This window comes from Scyliorhinus canicula, chromosome 6, assembly GCF_902713615.1.
Source record: "Scyliorhinus canicula chromosome 6, sScyCan1.1, whole genome shotgun sequence".
Classification (NCBI taxonomy): Eukaryota; Metazoa; Chordata; class Chondrichthyes; order Carcharhiniformes; family Scyliorhinidae; genus Scyliorhinus; species Scyliorhinus canicula.
The window spans coordinates 52,441,772-52,460,620 of record NC_052151.1 but is presented as its reverse complement, the minus strand read 5'-3'; the positions used below and the strand labels follow the sequence as shown (position 1 = coordinate 52,460,620).

Here is an 18,849-nt window from a genome sequence, read left to right as displayed (position 1 = left end):
GCTTGGGCACATTTCTGCATCCACAGTCTATTCGCACAACCTTTTGACCTTTTTTCTATTTATCTCCCAGGCAACATGGTCACATCATTTACTGGAAATAAGGTGCTTTACCACAAAATTGTATCCTAGAAAAGCCTATTTCTCAAAGCACCCATCACTCCAACATACCCCCAACAGCATATGGGCCACCACAGAGTGTAACAATTTTTAGTTTTTAAGGAGCCCACATTTTTTCTACAAAACGTTGAATGATAGAATGGTGACAGCACTGAATAAGGTCATTCAGCCCATTGTACATGTGCCAGCTCTCTGCAGGAGCAACTCAGTTCCTCCCTCTCCCTCTGCACTCTCTGCGAAACCCTACAAATGATTTCTCTTCATATAATTATCAAGTTCCCATTTGAAAGCCATGATTAACTTTACTTCCCTTACAATTTTAGGCAGTGCATTCCAGACTCAAACCGCATGTTGCATCAAAGGTTTATCTCATGTCACCTGTCATTCATTTGGGGCATTGATCAACATTACTACACCAATGTATTTTATTAATACCAGCACTGTCCAGACCTTTACAGCCATACTTCCTTTGTGTAGGATCCCTAACGTAGAAAAATCATTGTTCTTTCAGCTAGTTTATAACACCTTAGGCTAAACACTATTTGCTGTGGCTGTCTCTACAGTGAGGAAGCAGATTTGCTGAACGCTTCCATTCCGTTCACAAGTGTGTGACCATATGCTTCCAGTTGTTTGCCACTTAATTCTCCACTGCAGTATCACTGACTATGCCACCCTGAACTGCCATGCCTCTGCTGTTCAATTAAAGTACAACACAAACTTGAGGAACAGTCCTAATAAAATTGTTTTAAAAAATTGTATTAATTTTGACATTCCATGTAAGTTTCTTTTAATACTTCCTATTTGTTTTGAGACACACGCTATCCTTTGCATCTCTCTTATTTGCCAAAACCTGTGGGTTGTTTTGCATTTTTGTTTGCTTTTCATTTTAGTTTATGTTGTCTGATGTTTTTGTCTGTCTAATTGCATTTTCTTACAAGTAGAAAGTACCCCTTAGTGGTATAGACTGGTTTTATATTGCAAACTCATTTTTTGATCACCTCCCACTGACCTTTTTATCCATGAACAGATTTCCACACTTTATTGTGGACAATCTTGGTCTCGTGACATTGAGTTCAGTGTAAGGATCCTCCTGTTAATCCATGTTTGTCCCTTTTTTTTTTCCCTTTTAGTTTCTGGTATTCTGCTATTTCAATTTTTGTACGTGGACAATTATTGTGACTGAGTCTTTGAAGATTAATTGTGCCTTTAATTCGAGTGGCTGGTAAATTTAGGATTGATTTATGACCTTGGGCAAGGCAGATTTAAAGAGCTGATAATATTTTGGATTAGCAGATTCAAGGGAGATCAATGATGACACAACTGGATGGACTTGGCTGGCGACCAATAAGCTTGCTCAATTTGCTGGACCTTTGCTAATACACTATGCTGATTGGTGCTGAGCAGCTCTCTCACAGCCAGATTGAGTTGCAGGGAAATCCAGGCCAGGCACTAGCTATAGGCAGGATCAGTTGTTAAAAAACGCTTTTTAAAACCTCGTGTGGGGAACTCCGTTCTTATCTCAGTAAGACTGTTAGTCATTCTAGTGCAGTTAGAAACGAGTAAGAATTAAACAGGCCTGAGATGGATCCTTGACTGAAAGCCCAGGTTAATAAAAGTTTATAGTGACTCCCCAGAGGGAATCTTACAGCCTGGGAGGTCTGACTAAGTGTGCTTGCCAGAATATCCTCATAAGCAATCCAGCCGATGGCTTAGATCCCGAAGCATCCTGGGAGGGCAACCTGTTGAAATGACCTTGACATTGGAAGCAAGGACACTCATCTTTCATTTTATATTTTAATTCCTATTATTTTTACCCCTCCCCCTCTCTCTGTGGATGTCTGTCTTGTATTTGTCTGGATGGAGGGTAAAAGAGAGCAGTAGATTAGCTGGCCATTATTCTATTATTATTGCATATTTCAATTTTGTTTCTGTTATAAATAAAGTTATTGTGTTCAGCTTACAAACTTGGTGGTTATAAATTATTGAGCAGTCAAGGGGCCAAAAGTTCTGCAAACTTTATACAAATTATTGGTTAATTCACTTGTGTTGTGACTCCGGAGTCTATGGGACGGGAATCGATCACGCACTAGCCCAGGGTGTCGTAACATCAGGCATACCTAAATGTAGAATCTATCTTTTCCCTTTACATTGTAACTATTACGGAGAACTTGATCGTATTATGATGGATTTTTTTAAATGTTCACGAAAGGTTAGGCAATTAACTAAATCTTATTGATTACTCATCAGTAATTCTAATTGTAATGATGAGTCTATTGATGCTGTTGTACATAAAAACAAGTCACATTTGCCTGTGTAATGATTAGTTCATCATGCATGTTTCTGGTGTAAGGCAATATATTAAAGTGTATCTCTCATTCCCTTTTGGGCTTTTTTTAAAAAATAATTTTTATTCAAACTTTTCACATCTTATAAATAACAGAAAGAAAAAATAGAATCCCCACCCCTCCCCCCGTCCCTTTACACAAATAATAAAACAACAAGAACAAAAGTGCATAGATAAACAAATAAACGTTAACCAGTAAACAATAGTAAATCCCCAACCAAACACGAACATCCCCGCCCCCCGGGTTGCTGCTGCTGCTGACCATCTCCTAACGCTCCGCGAGGAAGTCTAGGAATGGCTGCCACCGCCTGAAGAACCCTTGCACAGATCCCCTTAAGGCAAATTTCACCCTCTCCAGTTTAATAAATCCTGCCATCTCGTTAATCCAGGATTCCACGCTTGGGTGCCTCGCATCCTTCCACTGAAGCAGAATCCTTCGGCGGGCTACCAGGGACGCAAAGGCCAAAATACCGGCCTCTTTCGCCTCCTGAACTCCCGGCTCATCTGACACCCCAAATATTGTGAGCCCCCAGCTTGGCTTAACCCTGGAATTCACTATCCTTGACACCGTCCTCGCTACGACCCTCCAGAACTCCTCCAACGCTGGGCATGCCCAAAACATGTGGGTGTGGTTTGCTGGACTCCCCGAACACCTCACACATCTGTCCTCACTCCCAAAAAATCGGCTCAGCCTTGCCCCGGTCATGTGCGCCCTGTTCAGCACCTTAAATTGTATCAGGCTGAGCCTCGCGCAAGAGGAGGAAGAGTTTACTCTTCCCAGGGCATCCGCCCACATACCCTCGTCGATCTCCTCCATAAGGATCCTCATCACCTTCGGCATTCCCTCTACCGGGTCCGCCACATACAATAGCAGATCGTCCGCATACAATGATACTGGCTGTTCCTCCCCCCGCCGCACCAACCACCTCCAGTTCCTAGACTCCCTCAAAGTCAAGGACGGGGGCTCAGTCGCCAACGCAAAGAGCAGGGGGATAGAGGATACCCCTGCCTCGATCCTCGGTATAGCCGTAAATATTCCGACCTCCTCCTGTTCGTGGCCACACTCGCCACCGGGGCCTTGTACAGCACCCTCACCCAGCTGACGAACCCCTCCCCGAACCCAAACCTCCTCAACACCTCCCACAGGTACCCCCACTCCACCCTATCAAAGGCCTTCTCCGCGTCCATAGCCGCCACTATCTCCGTCTCCCCCTCCACCGCCGGCATCATAATTACATTCAGGCGCCTACGTCCGTTGGTATTCAACTGCCTAAGTTTCACAAAACCTGTCTGATCCTCGTGTATGACCCCTGGAACACAGTCCTCGATCCTCATGTCAAATATCTTTGCTAGTAGTTTCACATCCACATTAAGGAGTGAAATTGGCCTACACGACCCGCACTGTAAGGAGTCCTTGTCCCGCTTCAGAATTAGAGAAATCAGCGCCCTAGACATCGTCGGGGGCAGGACCCCCCTCCCTCCCCTCCCTTGCCTCGTTGAAAGTCCTTACCAGCAGCAGGCCCAACAGGTCCACGTACTTCCTACAGAATTCCACCGGGAACCCATCTGGCCCCGGTGCCTTCCCCGCCTCCTTACTCCCCAGTCCTTTGACCAGTTCCTCCAACCCAACCGGCGTCCCCAGCCCCGCCACCTGCCCCTCCTCTACCCTCGGGAACCTCAGCCGGTCCAGAAAGCGACCCATCCCCCCCTCCTCCGATGGGGGCTCAGACCGAAACAGTCCCTCGTAGAAGACCCCATTGATACCCACCGCACTTCGCACCGTGCTGCCTCCCGCTTCCGAAGCTGGTGTGCCAGCATCCGGCTAGCCTTCTCTCCGTACTCGTGCACCGCCCCTTGCACCTTCCTCCACTGCACCTCCGCCATCCTGGTGGTCAACAGGTCAAACTCGGCCTGGAGGCTGCGCCGCTCCTTAAGTAATCCCTCCTCAGGGGCCTCTGAGTACCTCCTATCCACCCTTACCATCTCCCCCACTAGCCTCTCCATCTCTCTCCTCTCCTTCCCCTCTTTGTGGACCCTGATGGAGATCAGCTCTCCCCTGACCACCGCCTTCAGCGCCTCCCAGACCACCCCTACCTGCACCTCCCCGTTATCATTGGTCTCCAGGTACCTCTCTATACACCCCCGGACCCGCCTGCTCACCTCCCCGTCCGCCAACAACCCCACCTCCAAGCTCCACAGCGAGCGCTGGTCCGTCTCCTCCCCCAGCTCGAGGTCCACCCAGTGCGGGGCATGGTCAGAGATGTCTATCGCCAAATACTCTGTATCCTGCACCCTCGGAATCAGCGCCCTGCTCATTACAAAAAAGTCAATCTGAGAGTAGGCCTTATGAACATGGGAGAAGAATGAGAATTCCCTGACCCCCAGCCTCGCAAACCTCCACGGATCCACTCCTCCCATCTGGTCCATAAACCCCCTCAGCACCTTGGCCGCCGCCGGCCTCCTGCCCGTCATGGACCGAGAACGATCCAATGCCGGATCCATTACCGTGTTGGAAGTCCCCCCCCATTATCAAGCCCCCTGTCTCCAAGTCCAGGATCCAGCCCAACATGCGTCGCATGAACCCCGCATCGTCCCAAATTGGGGCGTATACATTTACCAAGACCACCTCCTGCAGCTTACCACTCACCATCACATACTTACCTCCATTGTCTGCCACGATGCTCAATGCCTCAACCGACACCCACTTTCCCACCAAAATCGCCACCCCCCCCGATTTTTTGCATCCAGCCCCGAATGGAACACCTGCCCTACCCACCCCTTTCTCAGCCTCACCTGATCTGTCACCCGCAGATGCTTTTCCTGGAGCATGATCACATCTGCCTTCAGCCCCTTCAGGTGCGCGAACACACAGGCCCGTTTGACCGGCCCCTTCAGGCCTCTTAGGTTACAGGTTATCAGCCGGATCAGGGGGCTCCAACCCCCCCCCCCCCCCCCCCCCCCGGCCGATTAGCCATAACACTTTCTAGGCCAGCCACGTGCCCGCGCCTCCTGCAATTTTCCCCCAGCGGCAGACCCCCACCCCGACCTCCTTTGCAGACTCCAGCTCTCCCTTGGCCATTCCAGCAGCAACCCGGTGCTCCTCCCCCTAGCTGCATTGCTCCCCCCATTCCACTCCCGTGAGTCAGCCGACTCCTGCTGACCCCGGCGCCTCCACCTTCACCGCCAGGCCCAAGATCTCGTCCTCATTCTCTGAGACCTTTTGCCGGACCTCCCGGATCGCTGCCCCTTGGGCCGTTTGGGTCTCAAGCAGCTTGTCAATTGACGCCTTCATCGGCTCCAGCAACTCTGTCTTCAGCTCCGTGAAGCAGCGCAGGAGAAACTCCTGCTGCTCCTGTGACCACTGTGACCCACGCTGCCTGGTTTCCACCCGCCGCCATCTTGGTCTTCCTCCCTCGCACCTTTCTCTGCTCCAGTTCCACTTTTTTTCACCGCTCCACTCCTGGTCCAATCCATACAGTGTCGGGGGAATATTGCTGTCCCCTTCCCACACTGGGAATCGTCGAAAAAGTACCGTTGAGGGCCCTAAAAGAGCCCAAAAGTCTGTTTCTAGCGGGAGCTGCCACACGTGTGACTTAGCTCCGCATAGCCGCAACCGGCAGCCCCCCCCCCCCCTTTTGGGCTTTTTATAATACAAGTTTACACTTTGTAAAAATGAATTATAATCTATATTTAATTAAATTTCAATTCCCAGGTAACCAAACTTCTGGAAGAACTTAGAGAAGCCAAAGAGAGTCACAGTCCAGAGATGAGGCACTTTTTGGCTCTGGAAAGGAAAATTCAGAAGATGGAACTCAAGTATGCTCAGAGAGAGCAGGAATTCCAACAGGTACTATATAGCCTTGACTTTGAACCTTGCTCCACCATTCTGTCAATCGTGGCTGATCTACTTTTGACCTCATTTCACTTTCCTGTCTGCGCCCTTATACACTCCATTGTGGATCAAAAGTCTGTCCAACTCCACATTGAATCCATGACCTAACCCTCAGTGCTCCCTGGGTGAAGAATTTCAAAGTTTTACAACCCTTTTTTTGGGGATAATTCACCCGTCATTCACATATAAGACAAAAAATTGTTTCAAGTAACAGCTGAGCACTTGAAACGGGATTGCATACAAGGCTATGGACCAAGTGCTGGAAAATGTGATTAAAATAGAAAGGTGCTTGATGGCCAGTACAGACATGATGGGCCGAAGGGCCTCTTTATGTGCTATCAAACTTTATGACTTGACCTAATCAGATTAAACAGATAATTAGTGTGTGACTAATGCAAATAATTTTACCCATTACTCTGAAGCCTAAATTTCAGTTGGAGAATTTTGTGTTGCTGTAAGTCATGCAATGTGTGAGGAAGGAGTCCATCATGACAGGAGTAATTTTCACACTGTTCTGCACTCCCCACCCTTGAAACCTCCCCTCCACCCTCATTTCATGGGCATGGACCATTCTGGGCCCTGACCCTTGGTAGTGCCACGCTGGAAGCTGGGCACTCTTGCACCGCCACCCTGGCACCCAGGCAGTGCTCCTGCTGGCTTGGCAGTGCCACCTGGGAACTTTGGAAGTGCCAGAGTGGCAGTGCCAAGGTGCCAGTTGAGCAGTGCTAAGGTGCCGACGTTCCATTTGGAGGACCAGGGGGCCACCTTGACCACCCAGGGGTCTCCAATGGCCTGGGAGACCCCCTGGTTGCCCTTCCGCCTGGTCCACTTGACATTTGTGTGGACCAGCACTGATCGGCGCCCGGTTGTAGCCTCCTTGGGGAGGGCGGAGGATCGAGGGAGGCTGGTGGATCCCGGGCAGGTAGATTTATGACCTACTTCCAGGAGCTGTATTTAGTCACACCCACTTAGGGCGGAGTTCTGAATCCGACGTCCTGCAGGACTCCGGTGAATCTCGTGAGGTGCAGAGGCTGTCGGGAGACTCACGTGAGAGTTCTCCCAGGATTCTGCAGCCGCATTGTTCTCTCGCTTGAGCACAATGCGGCCGGAGAATCGCGCCCACAGTTTTTCTCTATCTACTCATTCACATCTTAAACCTCTCTGCTTTGAGAGCAGTCATAACTTTCCCAATCTCTCCTCCTAACTGAAATCCTTCATCCGAGGATTGTGGTAAAACTCTGTCTGTAATCTTTCTAAATAAAATAGTCATATCTTTCAGTAGTTCATAGTTTTTGGTTAATGTGGTAAAGCATGTTTTGCAAACCTTTCTATCTTTAAAATATCCCTTATAACGGAGAGAGTTATTCTGGAGGAGATAGAAATCGGCAGGTTATTGTTGAGATAAATCGCCTCCTTCACTGCTGTTTCCCCCACTGTCCCCACCCCTCAGCCATTTCTGCCTTCTCTGGCAGAAAGATTGGAGCTCTCTCATATACCCATTGTGATTGCAGGCCTCAGAGAGGCAACAAAAATATTTCCCTGATATCAACCACAACCCCTCAGCAGATTTGATAGGCCGAGGATGTGAAAGGCAGGGTAAATATACCAATATTTAGTCATCCATTCTAGCAAGATTGGTGCTCCATAGGCTGCAACATAGATCAGTGGAAGTGAACACGTGCAGTATGACCTGTTTTGGACCATTATTGATTTAGGAAAATCACTTTTGACCAGCTGGCTTGAGTCTTTGATGAATCCCATTAGCTGAACATGATGATGGGTCTGCTGGTGAGGCTTTGAATTGTTCAACAAGCTGGCTGTAGTGATGCTTAGTTTTGCTGGCAGGAGTATCATTCTTTATTCCTTAGACAGAACTTCCAAACCCATGACCTTTGCCATCTAGAAGGACAAGGGCAACAGAAACATGGGAATATTCCCACCTGCAAGTCGCACCATCCTGACTCGGAAATATATCCCCTTGCCTTCACTGTTGTTGGTACAAAACCCTGAAACTCCCTTCCTAACAACGCTGCATGTGCCTCCACCACGTGGAGTTCAGGAAGGTGGCTCACCACCACGTTTTAAACGGTAATTCCCGATGGCCAGTAAATGTTGATCTTCCCAGCAGCACCCACACCCCGTGACAAAAAAAAAGTGTAAAGCAAATGCAAAAATTTGCAAATCAAGCTGCTGTCATGTACTTGGGGCAAGAATAGGTTATCAGCCCCACACAACTTATCTTTTTTTTGCATGACTCATCCACATGTATCACTCCCCTCTCTTTTCCTCCCACCTCTGTATCTCCTTCAAAAGGCAACATAGTAAATTCAAGAATCCTCTGTCAAAAATGCCTCTCCATCTCATGAAAGGTGATCAAGCAAATCCGAGGAGTCTCTTGCTGAGGGTTGCGAATGGTAAGTTAATTGCAGGGGAGCATACCTGTTTCTAAGCCCACACTTGTTTACAGAGTTCCGCATATTATGTCTGCTATGTAATGCAATATAAGCCAAACTTTTCCAACCTCATTCACGGCTGGGATTTTCTGGTGCTGCTGAAAGTGAATGGAGTTTTAGCTGGAACGTCACATTTTCGTCTCGCCCGCAACAGACAAGACTGGAGAATCCCGCCCACACTGTTTAATTTCAAGAAAAATGCAGATATCCAAATTGGACAATCCTTTGTGCACTAAGCCAATAATAGAAAATTGGGCGTTTAGTTGATATTCTTTGTAACCTCTCATATTTGTCCCTTGATTCATGCTGTTTTTTGCCATGTAGCATTGGTTTAAGTCATGTTTTCATTAAGGGAGCGATTGTTAAGTGATTGTTCAGTTAATTTTTCTGTTTAATTTACTCATAGTTAATTCAACAAGCTCGACACAGTGCTGATGCGGAACAAATTCAAGAGGTCGAAAAATGGAAGAAGCTAGCACAGTTTAAAAATCATGAACTGGAAAATTTCAGAACAGAACTGGACTCAATACTGGATGTCCTCCGTGAACTGCAGAGACAAGGGGTTGTTATTCCAGCTCCTAGTTCCTCAAGACAAAATATCTCATCATTTACTAGGCAATTGTAATACTATAAAATAATCCACTTATTTTGTTATGGATTCTCTACCTAGAATTTGTATTCCTATGTGCAGGCTTTGAAGCTGTGTGTACTGCTGCTTGTTCATGAAAGGTTTGTTGTTTGTGCAACGGTGATAAATTGTTTGAAACAAATGTGCTTACCAGTTTTTCTCTGATTTGTTTTCACCTTAGTTCAAAAATCGCCGATGACTAAACCGACAATAAGACTATCATTGGATCACATTTAGTTGTTCTTATTCAGACAGAACCCTCAGCATATCCTGGTTTATTAATGCATAATAAATATCTCATCGATGTAATATCATTTTATTTACCTCTTCTTGCACACCACATGAAATAGAATCATAGCATGGTTATAGGCCATGTGTCTGTGCCAGCTCCCTGCAGAAGCAACCCAGCTTTTCTTCCCCAATAGGTCCCCCACCATCTCCCAGTCCCCTTGACTTTTCCCAATACCCCACACCTTTTCCAAGTCCCCTTGCCTTTTTCCAGTAAACACCCAACTTTTTCCCAGCACCCTCCTCCCATTTCTCGTACCACTGCAAATTTGTTCTCTTCACAATAGTTACCCAAAAGCAATAGAAGTTATACTAGAGAAAGCAAATATACAACACTACATGTTTGTTCAAAAATATGTTTTGCTATATAGTAAATTTGTTTTAAATGGGTTATTTTGCCTGCAAAAGTATCAGAGAATTTGTACCTGAACTCCAAGAGGGAAGGACATCTTCAAAATAATTATTCATAAATGGGATTATGTCCAGACTGAAGGGAAAAGTAAAAATGAGCCAACATGATTTACAATGAGCGTATAAACTGTTATAAACTGTTAATCTCTGTTTACTATTACTATTGTACATATAATTATTTTGATATGAGGACTTTAACCATTATTTGGTATGTTCTTTAACCGGAGTTGTTTGTGCACTATCTTAAAAAGATTAATGCAATGGAATTTAAATTTTCTTTAGGGAATGCACAGCAGTTTAGAGATAATTTTTTTCAACATATGCATTTTGGCATGGCGGAATTGTAGTAAATTATATTACTTGGTGAACAAATACTGTGGTTCGGTTTTGAATTCTGCCTTTTTTGTCTCAGTTAAAGCAGTATTGGTACTTAAAACAGTTTCTGTGGCATGTTTAAAATCATAGATAAATTTATACATGTGCATTGTATATATAGATATTCAAGGAAGTAAATTTTACAAAGATTTATGACTGTGTTTCAATATTATTTTTGATGAAATGTTCATGGTAAAATCCAGTCTACAATGTGCAACTTGATCTCTTCATTAACAAGGGGGTGAAAGCTTATCGGGGTAGGTAAGATTGTGGGGTTGAGGTTACAATCAGATCCGCATAATCTTATTGAATGGCAGAGCAGGCACAAGGGGCCTACTCCTGCTCCTAATTTTGTGTGTTTGTTATGTAAAATAAGTTCATAACATAACCCAGTAGAGTGCTTTGAAATAATGGAGCCAGAAATGGTTGATATGCCACACATTAGTGACATAAACTAAGATTCATAAAAGTTTGCTCTTACCATGAGGCTCCCCATTGAACTGAATCTTTATTGTTCCCACCAGATCCATTTAAACTGCTAATTAATGTTGATCCAGTAAATTGTGATTTGAGGCCCTGACATGACACTCAAACTTGGAAGTACATTTAAAGTGAGCACTGAAACTGTCCAGTCTCAGTCCAGCAGGTAGTGAATTGTTTCTACAGTGGAATTAGGAGTGGGAGCAGGCCATTTGGCCCCTTGAGTCTCCTCCGTCATCCCATAAAATGGTGGATTATCTGAATATGGCCTCGACTGCACATTCCATCTCGCTTGATAACCTCTGACTCCCTTGTTAATAAAGAACCTACCACCTCTGCCTTAAAAATATTCATTGACAGGCAGCACAGTTGCGCAGTGGGTTAGCCCTGCAGCCTCACGGTGCTGAGGTCGCAGGTTCGACTCTGGGTCACTGTCCGTGTGGAGTTTGCACATTCGCCCTGTGTTTGCGTGGGTTTCACCCCCCCACAACCCAAAGATGTGCAGGATAGGTGGATTGGCCATGCTAAATTGTTCCTTAATTGGAAAAAATTAATCGGATACACTAAATTTATATATAAAAAATAAAAATATTAATTTACCCTACTGCACTCTGGGCGGCAGCACTGTCCCTTCAGCTCCAGGGTCCCAGGTTCGATTCCTGGCTTGGGTCAATGTCTGTGTGGAGTCTGCACGTTCTCCCCGTCTCTGCGTGGGCCTCCTCCGGGTGCCCTGTTTTCCTCTCGCAAGTCCTGAAAGATGCGCTGTTAGGTATATTGGATATTCTGAATTCTCCCTGTATACCAGAACAGGCGGCAGAATGTGGCGACTAGGGTCTTTTCACAATAACTTAATTGCAGTTTTAATGTAAGCCTACTTGTGACAATAAAAGATTATTATTATTATAATCGTCCTGGGGAAGAATGTTCCAAAGATTCACAACCTGAGAGCAATAGTTTCTTCTCATCTCTATATGAAATGGGACACCCCAAATGTGTCCCCTAGTTCTAGTCTCTTCAACAAGGGGAAATATCCTTTCAGCCACCACCATATTGAGTTCCCTCAGGATCTTATATGTTTCAATAAGATCACCTCTCAATCGTCTAAACTTTAATGGATACAGGCCCAGCCTCCCGAACCATTCTTTCATAAGATGACACCCCCACCCATACCTCATTCCAGGTGTCAATTGAGTAAATGCTTCTGGGGAGCATTTATATCCATTCTTAAATAAGGAGCCCAAAACCGTACACAGTAATCTATATTACAGTAGCCAAACATCACTGATTTTATATTCCATACCCCTTACAATAAACAATAACATTCCATTTGCATTCCCAATACCTTCACAGTAATGTTTTGTGATTCATGTACAAGGATAATGAAAGGTTAGGAGGGGTTATTGGGTTACGGGGATAGGGTGAAAGTGAGGGCTTAAGTGGGTCGGTGCAGACTCGATGGGCCGAATGACCTCCTTCTGCACTCTATGATACCCAGATACCTCTGTACCTCAAGAGTTCTGTGAATTCTCTGAATTTAATAAATATGCTACTTTTCTATTTAACCTGCCGAAGTGAGCAAGTTTAAATATTCCCAATTTTACTCCCAGCTGGAAAATATTTGCCCACTCGCTTCACCTTTCTATGTCCTTTGCAGGCTCCGTGAGACCGATTCTCCGGCCTCATTCCACTCTCGCTCAAGCGTAACGAGGCCGGTGGATAGTGGGAGAGGTCAAAAATGAGATCTGCGCCCGGCATCAGTCTGCGATGCAACTGGCCCACCCCCGTAGGCAAAATCGGGATCGCGACGTAGCGTGGTAAGAAACCAATTATCACCACTTAGGCCCCATTTCCATACAATTAACGAGAGCCACCACAATGGCCTCCCGCCATTCAGCTGGTGCCGATTTATACTCCTTTTTAAAAACGTGAACCTGACTAAAGGGTTTCTATGGGGAGAAGAGGAGGTGAGTAGCCATCTTTGCTCACAGGCAAAGAACCTGGGGGGTGCTGGGCTTGCTACCCCTGTGCTCGGTGGCAGTGGGGGAACCGCCGTTGGGGGGGGGGAGGCGCGCAGGATGCAATCGCTCACGGCATCACCATGCCAACCCCTGGATCGTGTGTACTCACTCCGGGGGCAACCCTTATCTGCTGTAGCCATGTAAATTGGCTACCTGCAAAGGACCATGGGAATTGTGGTCCATTTGGGACACAGACAGGTACACAGCCTCTGTGTATTGTGCAAAGAAACCAGACTTGACTGAAACTTGCATCCATTAAGAATTAATTACCATTTTCTCCAAGACAATAGCATTCGCATTAAGGACCATCAACAATAGCAGACTAACCAGCGCCACCCACCTTATTTGGAAAGGCCTACCTGCCTGGGACAATGATAGCTAGGACCCGCCCAGCCATTGAGGTATCTGCCCCCTAATTGGCTAAGATCGATGAGGGTGATCAAAACCCTATCAATCCATTGGACCTGGAGTAAGGACCGCCCAAAAGGGCGTGAAAGAGATGAAGGATAAAAAGCCCTGAGCACTAGAGATCGGTCTCTTGGGACCGGCATGTGCGCAACCAACTGTAGCGGAACAACCAAGTTCAAGGACCCGCGACCATTCCTGAAGGACGAGCCCAGCTGAGACGAACCCAGCCACTTCCAAACCGACCACATGGACCCGGATAAAGGCCTTGCACAGTGCCGGTCACTCGGAAGTTTTTTTAAAAATTTAGAGTACCCAATTAATTTTTTACAATTAAGGGGCAATTTAGTGTGGCCATTCCACCTAGCATGCACATCATTTTAGGTTGTGGGGGCGAAACCCACACAAACACGGGGAGAATGTGCAAACTTCACACAAACAGTGATCCAGAGCCGGGATCGAACCTGGGATCTCGGCGCCGTGAGGCAGCAGGGCTAACCCACTGTGCTGCCCCCAGTCACTTGAAGTTAAGTAAAGGTCATCTTAGTTATTTGGTGTAGTTCAGTACGGAGCTACAAGTCTTGTGTTAGTAATAAACTCTGTGTTTGAGCTAACACTGGTTGTGTGGTCATTTGATCAATGTAAGAAACAGCTTGTCGTTCACATCAAAATATAGAAAGACAACAATGCCCCAATGACCACCCATAACCGCCACTGACTGCTGGGGTCCCTGGTTGTGCGGCTGAAGGCTGGAGGCTATTGCTGATAGGGAATTGGCAATCGTGGTTAAGTGAGCAGTTCACAGATACCAAGTGGATTCCTGTGGTGTGGGTGTGGGGGGTGGGGGGGTGCGGTGGGCAAGTAGCATGTGGGAGTCATTGCTTGGCATCCCAATCACATCCTGAACACTGCGGGAGGCGACACCACACACAACATCCGAATACCCAGGGGATAGGACACCACTCCAGGGGCCTGTCGATGGCCAGAGGGTGGGTGAGCACCACAGAAAGGGGGGAATGCCTGGAGAGATGTGCAACGGGTCTGAGGATTGTTCCCCATTGCAGGAGAAAGTGACAGGCATCATAATGGTTGTGCAAAAGGTAGTTTGATGTGCTGTACTATACCCAACTCCGGGTGGTGCACTAGTGGTGCCAGCAATGAGTGGCGCCATCCCCTGTTCCCCTAGCCTCTGGGACTCCTCAAGTGTCTATGGTTCTGCTGGAGTAACGCTGTCATCTCCCTGTGAACCTCCCAGTTGGTCCCTATTTTCTCCCATCAGCTCCGGGTACCTCTGTACCACAGGCTCAACATCAGGCTGGGATCCAGCAGCCCTCCGACTGCTGTCTCTACAGGGGGTTCCTGCCTCCACCTGATGTGCATCATCAGCAATACGGTGCTCACCAGATTGTGCCAATGACGTGTTCTTGAAAATACAGAAAAATGTGTCATTTGAAACATGGAAGTCTGGCAATATCTGGTTTGAGAGGATACAGGGAAAGATCCCACAAAAGTTTCATAGCAGCTCCAAAGAGCAGGGTTGTAAAATGCAGATTCTTGCTCACAAACAGGCTTAGCAAACACACCGGTTTCATGTGGTGAGCTAAAACAATGGCTCACATCTTCATGGAATGTAACTATCTCAGGAAGCATCTGAAAAAGCATGGATGAGAGTTTCAATTGCATTAAGTGACGAATGTTTAAAACAGGCAAGTCTTTCAAGTCATAACCAAGTTAAATTTTAGCATACAGCTAAAAGCAAAGTTTCACACCTTAATTGAAATAAACTCTCTTAGTAAACAGCTGGAAAGGATGGAAGATGCCCAGTCGAATTTGGTGTCAATTTTAAAGTGTAAAATTCTACGAACATCAAGTCAATTAAAAGAAAATTGGAGACGACCTGTCTATGAGAAACATCATTTAAGTCAAAATCAAAGAAAAAGTTATGAGCTGGGGACAATTGGAAAATTAAACGATTCGAAATCACAGAAATAAAAGTTAACTATTGAAACCAAAGCATTTTTTAATCAGATCTGAGAGGAGACGATATGCCCAAAATGAATAATTAGTTGTAGTAAGATGTTTACATCAAAGATACTTTTAAACTATCAAAGTGAAACAAGCCCATTTACAATAAAGTCGTTAAAACTTAATAACTCTTCGAAAGAGAATATAAACCACCGGAAGAAAGGGTAGAGCCAGAGCCAACTCTCACAGCTCGGTGCATGGGAAAGACAGGACACAGCAACCGAGTTCACCAGCGAATACAACTCCAGAAGACCAGATTTTAAGAAGATTGATTGACAAGGTGGGCCTGAAGGTCTGTACAACCAACCAGCAGCAGCCAGAAGCAAGATCTTTTTTCCTTTCTGTAAAGAAAGTGTTTGCAGCTTTTAAAAGAAAAAATATAATAATAAAAATAACTTAACCTGAAAAAGTGGTTATTAGCTTACTTCACCTCCTTAATAACGCAGGACCCAGGACATCAATGCTATTAAGGGGTAAGTAGGTAAAATTCTTCGGTGAAGGTATGGGTTATACCGGGGGATAACTTGAAAAGATAGTTTGACCTGAATAGCACCCACAGAAGCCTGCATTGGAGTCAGGGAGTGAGAATCCCTGTTCACCATTTAGAATATCGACCGTTTTTGGTAAAGGGGGAATTCTAAGAATAGTGGTGAGTTTTAACTTCATGGCGCCCAGCGTGGAGGCCTAGAATATTAGAAGTTTCTAGGTAAAGTGAGCCTAGAATATTAGAAGTTTCTAGGTAAAGCGAGGCTAGAATATTAGAAGTTTCTAGTTAAGCAGAGTAGGGGCTAGAATATTAGAAGTTTCTAGTTCCCAAGAAACGGTTGGAATATTAGAAGTTTCTAACCGGCACAAAGGCTAGAATATTAGAAGTTTCTAGTCTATGTGTGAGTCAGACTTTACCTGCCGAGTTTAGTCTGGAAAGTCATGTGTGATTGGCTTTTGTAAGGATATTCTGTGGATCGAGGGGACTGAAGCTCAGGTTGGGTGTGAAAATCAGTAGACTAGAAGATACTGACCCTGAGAAAAAGTCTGCAAGACATTTTGGTGATAGCACTAAAATCTTGCATCCGTTACTGGTAAAAGAGGCCAAAGAATAAATCATCCTCAGAGTAAGGCAGATTGTGCGGACATTTTCTGGAAAATAGGGACGCTTAGAATCTTCAGAAACCAATAACCAATCGACCCTTAACTAAAACAGGAAGATAGTGCCTTAGTCAGCCTTGGATAGGGCCCAGAAAGGGTACTTATCCTTAATTTCAGAGTGCACCTGAAAGGGACAACCAGGAACAGAAAAAAAATCCACAAAATGGCAATTAGGGTAATTCTCTTGCCCTGGAATACAGTCAAGAGAGATGTAGCAATGAAACAGGAATGGAAGAAATTAAAAGAGCAAAAGAAATCCTGGAAAAGAGAGATGAATCCAGACGGAGATATCTCCTTCTTTGTAAGAGTGCCCAAAACCCTGCAATATACAGACCCAGTAGGGATCCTTAAAGCACTTTGTAAGTTTGCATTTGAAAAGCAAGCTGAATCACTAATCTTGTTCGGACACAGACAGAAGCATGCAGCTGCTCAAGTGGGCAAAGTGTGCTCCAAACTGATTAAAATCATTGACGAAGAAAACATGAAAGAAATAATACAGATCCCTAGTGAACACAAAAGTAACTCTGAAGTGGCAAACAAATATATAAAACAACTGCAGAAAAATGAAACATTAGAAATGGAAAATGACGAGGAATCAGTCCTAGAATCAGATAGCACAGTAAAAACAGTAGGGTTTTGTGATGATATGATCTGCATACTCGTCTGCCATTGGGCCAGAACGTCGGCTTACCATTGGCCCTGGTCGGTCATGTGCCTCTCGACCGATTGGCCGAGAGGCTGAGTTAACCACGCCTCTATCAACGAGGTATAAATGCTCAGAAGCCTGACGATCGTCCCTTTCCACTGTAGACGATCGCCAGGCTGTGTTCTAGTTAATTAAAGCCTGACTTTGGTAAATCACTCGCCTCACGTGCAATCGATGGTGCATCAGGTTTCAAACAAATGTGCCAAGTAAAAGTGCAGATGAATGGGAACAGACGAGACTCTTAAAAAAATTATACGTAGGAGGAAAGCAGATCCACTTAGTGGAAGGAGACTTTACAAATGCCCAAAAGGACGTACAAGTTAATCCTTCCAATAGAAAAGGGAAATTAGGGGCAGGAATTTCAGGGGTATTGGCTCATAGATACAATCCGGAGTTACAGCTAAAAATGGATGAGGAGGTAGTTCTAAGAGGAGAATTTAAAGAAGGGATAGTTAGAGCCACAACTCTGAGCCATGGGACAATGATTATACATGTGGTATCACTAAACAATTCCGGACAGCAGTATGGTATCATGGAGGAGACAGAAGTAAATCAAGCGAACATGGAAGGGATCCTGAGACATAGTGTAGGGAGAGATATTGATATGACATTATTAGGAGACGGAATATACAAAAATAACTCAAGGGAATCTCTGAGAGCAATAATAAAGACATGTGCATTAACCCCTCCAGCTAGGGCAGGTCAGATAATTAGAATTTGGCAAGAGCAATGGCCACAATTCCTTTTAGACACAGCAGGAACAAGACAGCAATCTGAATTCCAATTCAACCAAATGCCAGCACCCCTGTTAGAGATAGAAAAAATATGTCCCAGTGCTTCAGATAGCCAAGAGAATTCGGAACCCTTTGAAAATTTCCCAAAGGGATACAATTTTCAATACCTAGATCCAAGTCCGTTTCAGGAAGAAAATTGGCCTAGGCAATTTGCCACACATAAAAAAGGAGCTTTTATCGATTATTTTTTTGAAACACAAGAAAGTGAAGAGGAACAAAGCCTAGTTGGGATTATTGCGCCTCCTGCGCTGGGACAGGAAGAATTATCATCCTCATCAGAGAATGAGGAAATATTAAAACCAAGGAGAAGAATAGGGAATAGAAAAAATTCTAAACCATTAGAAATAGGGGATTATAGTGATTACTGGAAACAACAACAACCTTCCACTTATCGACCAATAAATAAGGATTTACCGTATTATATGTATAATCCAGAGGCAAAAATGGTACACCATAGAGATCAGGAAGGATGGGAAAGAGAGGTTATATCTAGGGGACTTAAAATAGGAGAAATATTAGGAGGAAGCCAACAAATAGATTCTACAAAATTACTGGGATTACCAAACGTTACCCCCAAAGCTAAAATTTTGCAAATGAGCAAAGGGTATGATAGTTTCGGAAGAGCCATGAGTAGAGTAAGGAACCGCATAGAAACACAATGAAATGAAATGAAAATCGCTTATTGTCACGAGTAGGCTTCAATGAATTACTGTGAAAAGCCCCTAGTCGCCACATTCCGGCGCCTGTCCGGGGAGGCTGGTACGGGA

General features: G+C 45.2%; 2 protein-coding genes across 7 annotated transcripts in view; both read left to right on the top strand.

The window, feature by feature from the left end:
• cep162 (centrosomal protein 162) overlaps nucleotides 1-10,661 on the top strand; it is a 198,244-nt gene extending 187,583 nt beyond the window's left edge. For 3 of the 6 annotated variants that reach the window (XM_038799286.1, XM_038799284.1, XM_038799285.1), the window contains 2 exons: nucleotides 6,174-6,308; nucleotides 9,213-9,431. In XM_038799286.1, the coding sequence (XP_038655214.1) occupies nucleotides 6,174-6,308; nucleotides 9,213-9,431 (354 nt within the window). Of the gene's footprint in view, nucleotides 1-6,173; nucleotides 6,309-8,666; nucleotides 8,768-9,212 lie in introns of all 6 variants that reach the window. The other 3 variants (XM_038799288.1, XM_038799283.1, XR_005460926.1) reach the window with 2 other exon arrangements.
• Nucleotides 10,662-16,599: 5,938 nt separating this feature from the next.
• Nucleotides 16,600-18,307, top strand: LOC119967918. Its single transcript, XM_038801015.1, has 3 exons — nucleotides 16,600-17,215; nucleotides 17,475-17,874; nucleotides 18,194-18,307. The coding sequence occupies exons 1-3, from the start codon at nucleotides 16,746-16,748 to the stop codon at nucleotides 18,305-18,307; spliced, it is 984 nt and encodes a 327-aa protein (XP_038656943.1). The 5' UTR covers nucleotides 16,600-16,745.
• Nucleotides 18,308-18,849: the final 542 nt, after the last annotated feature.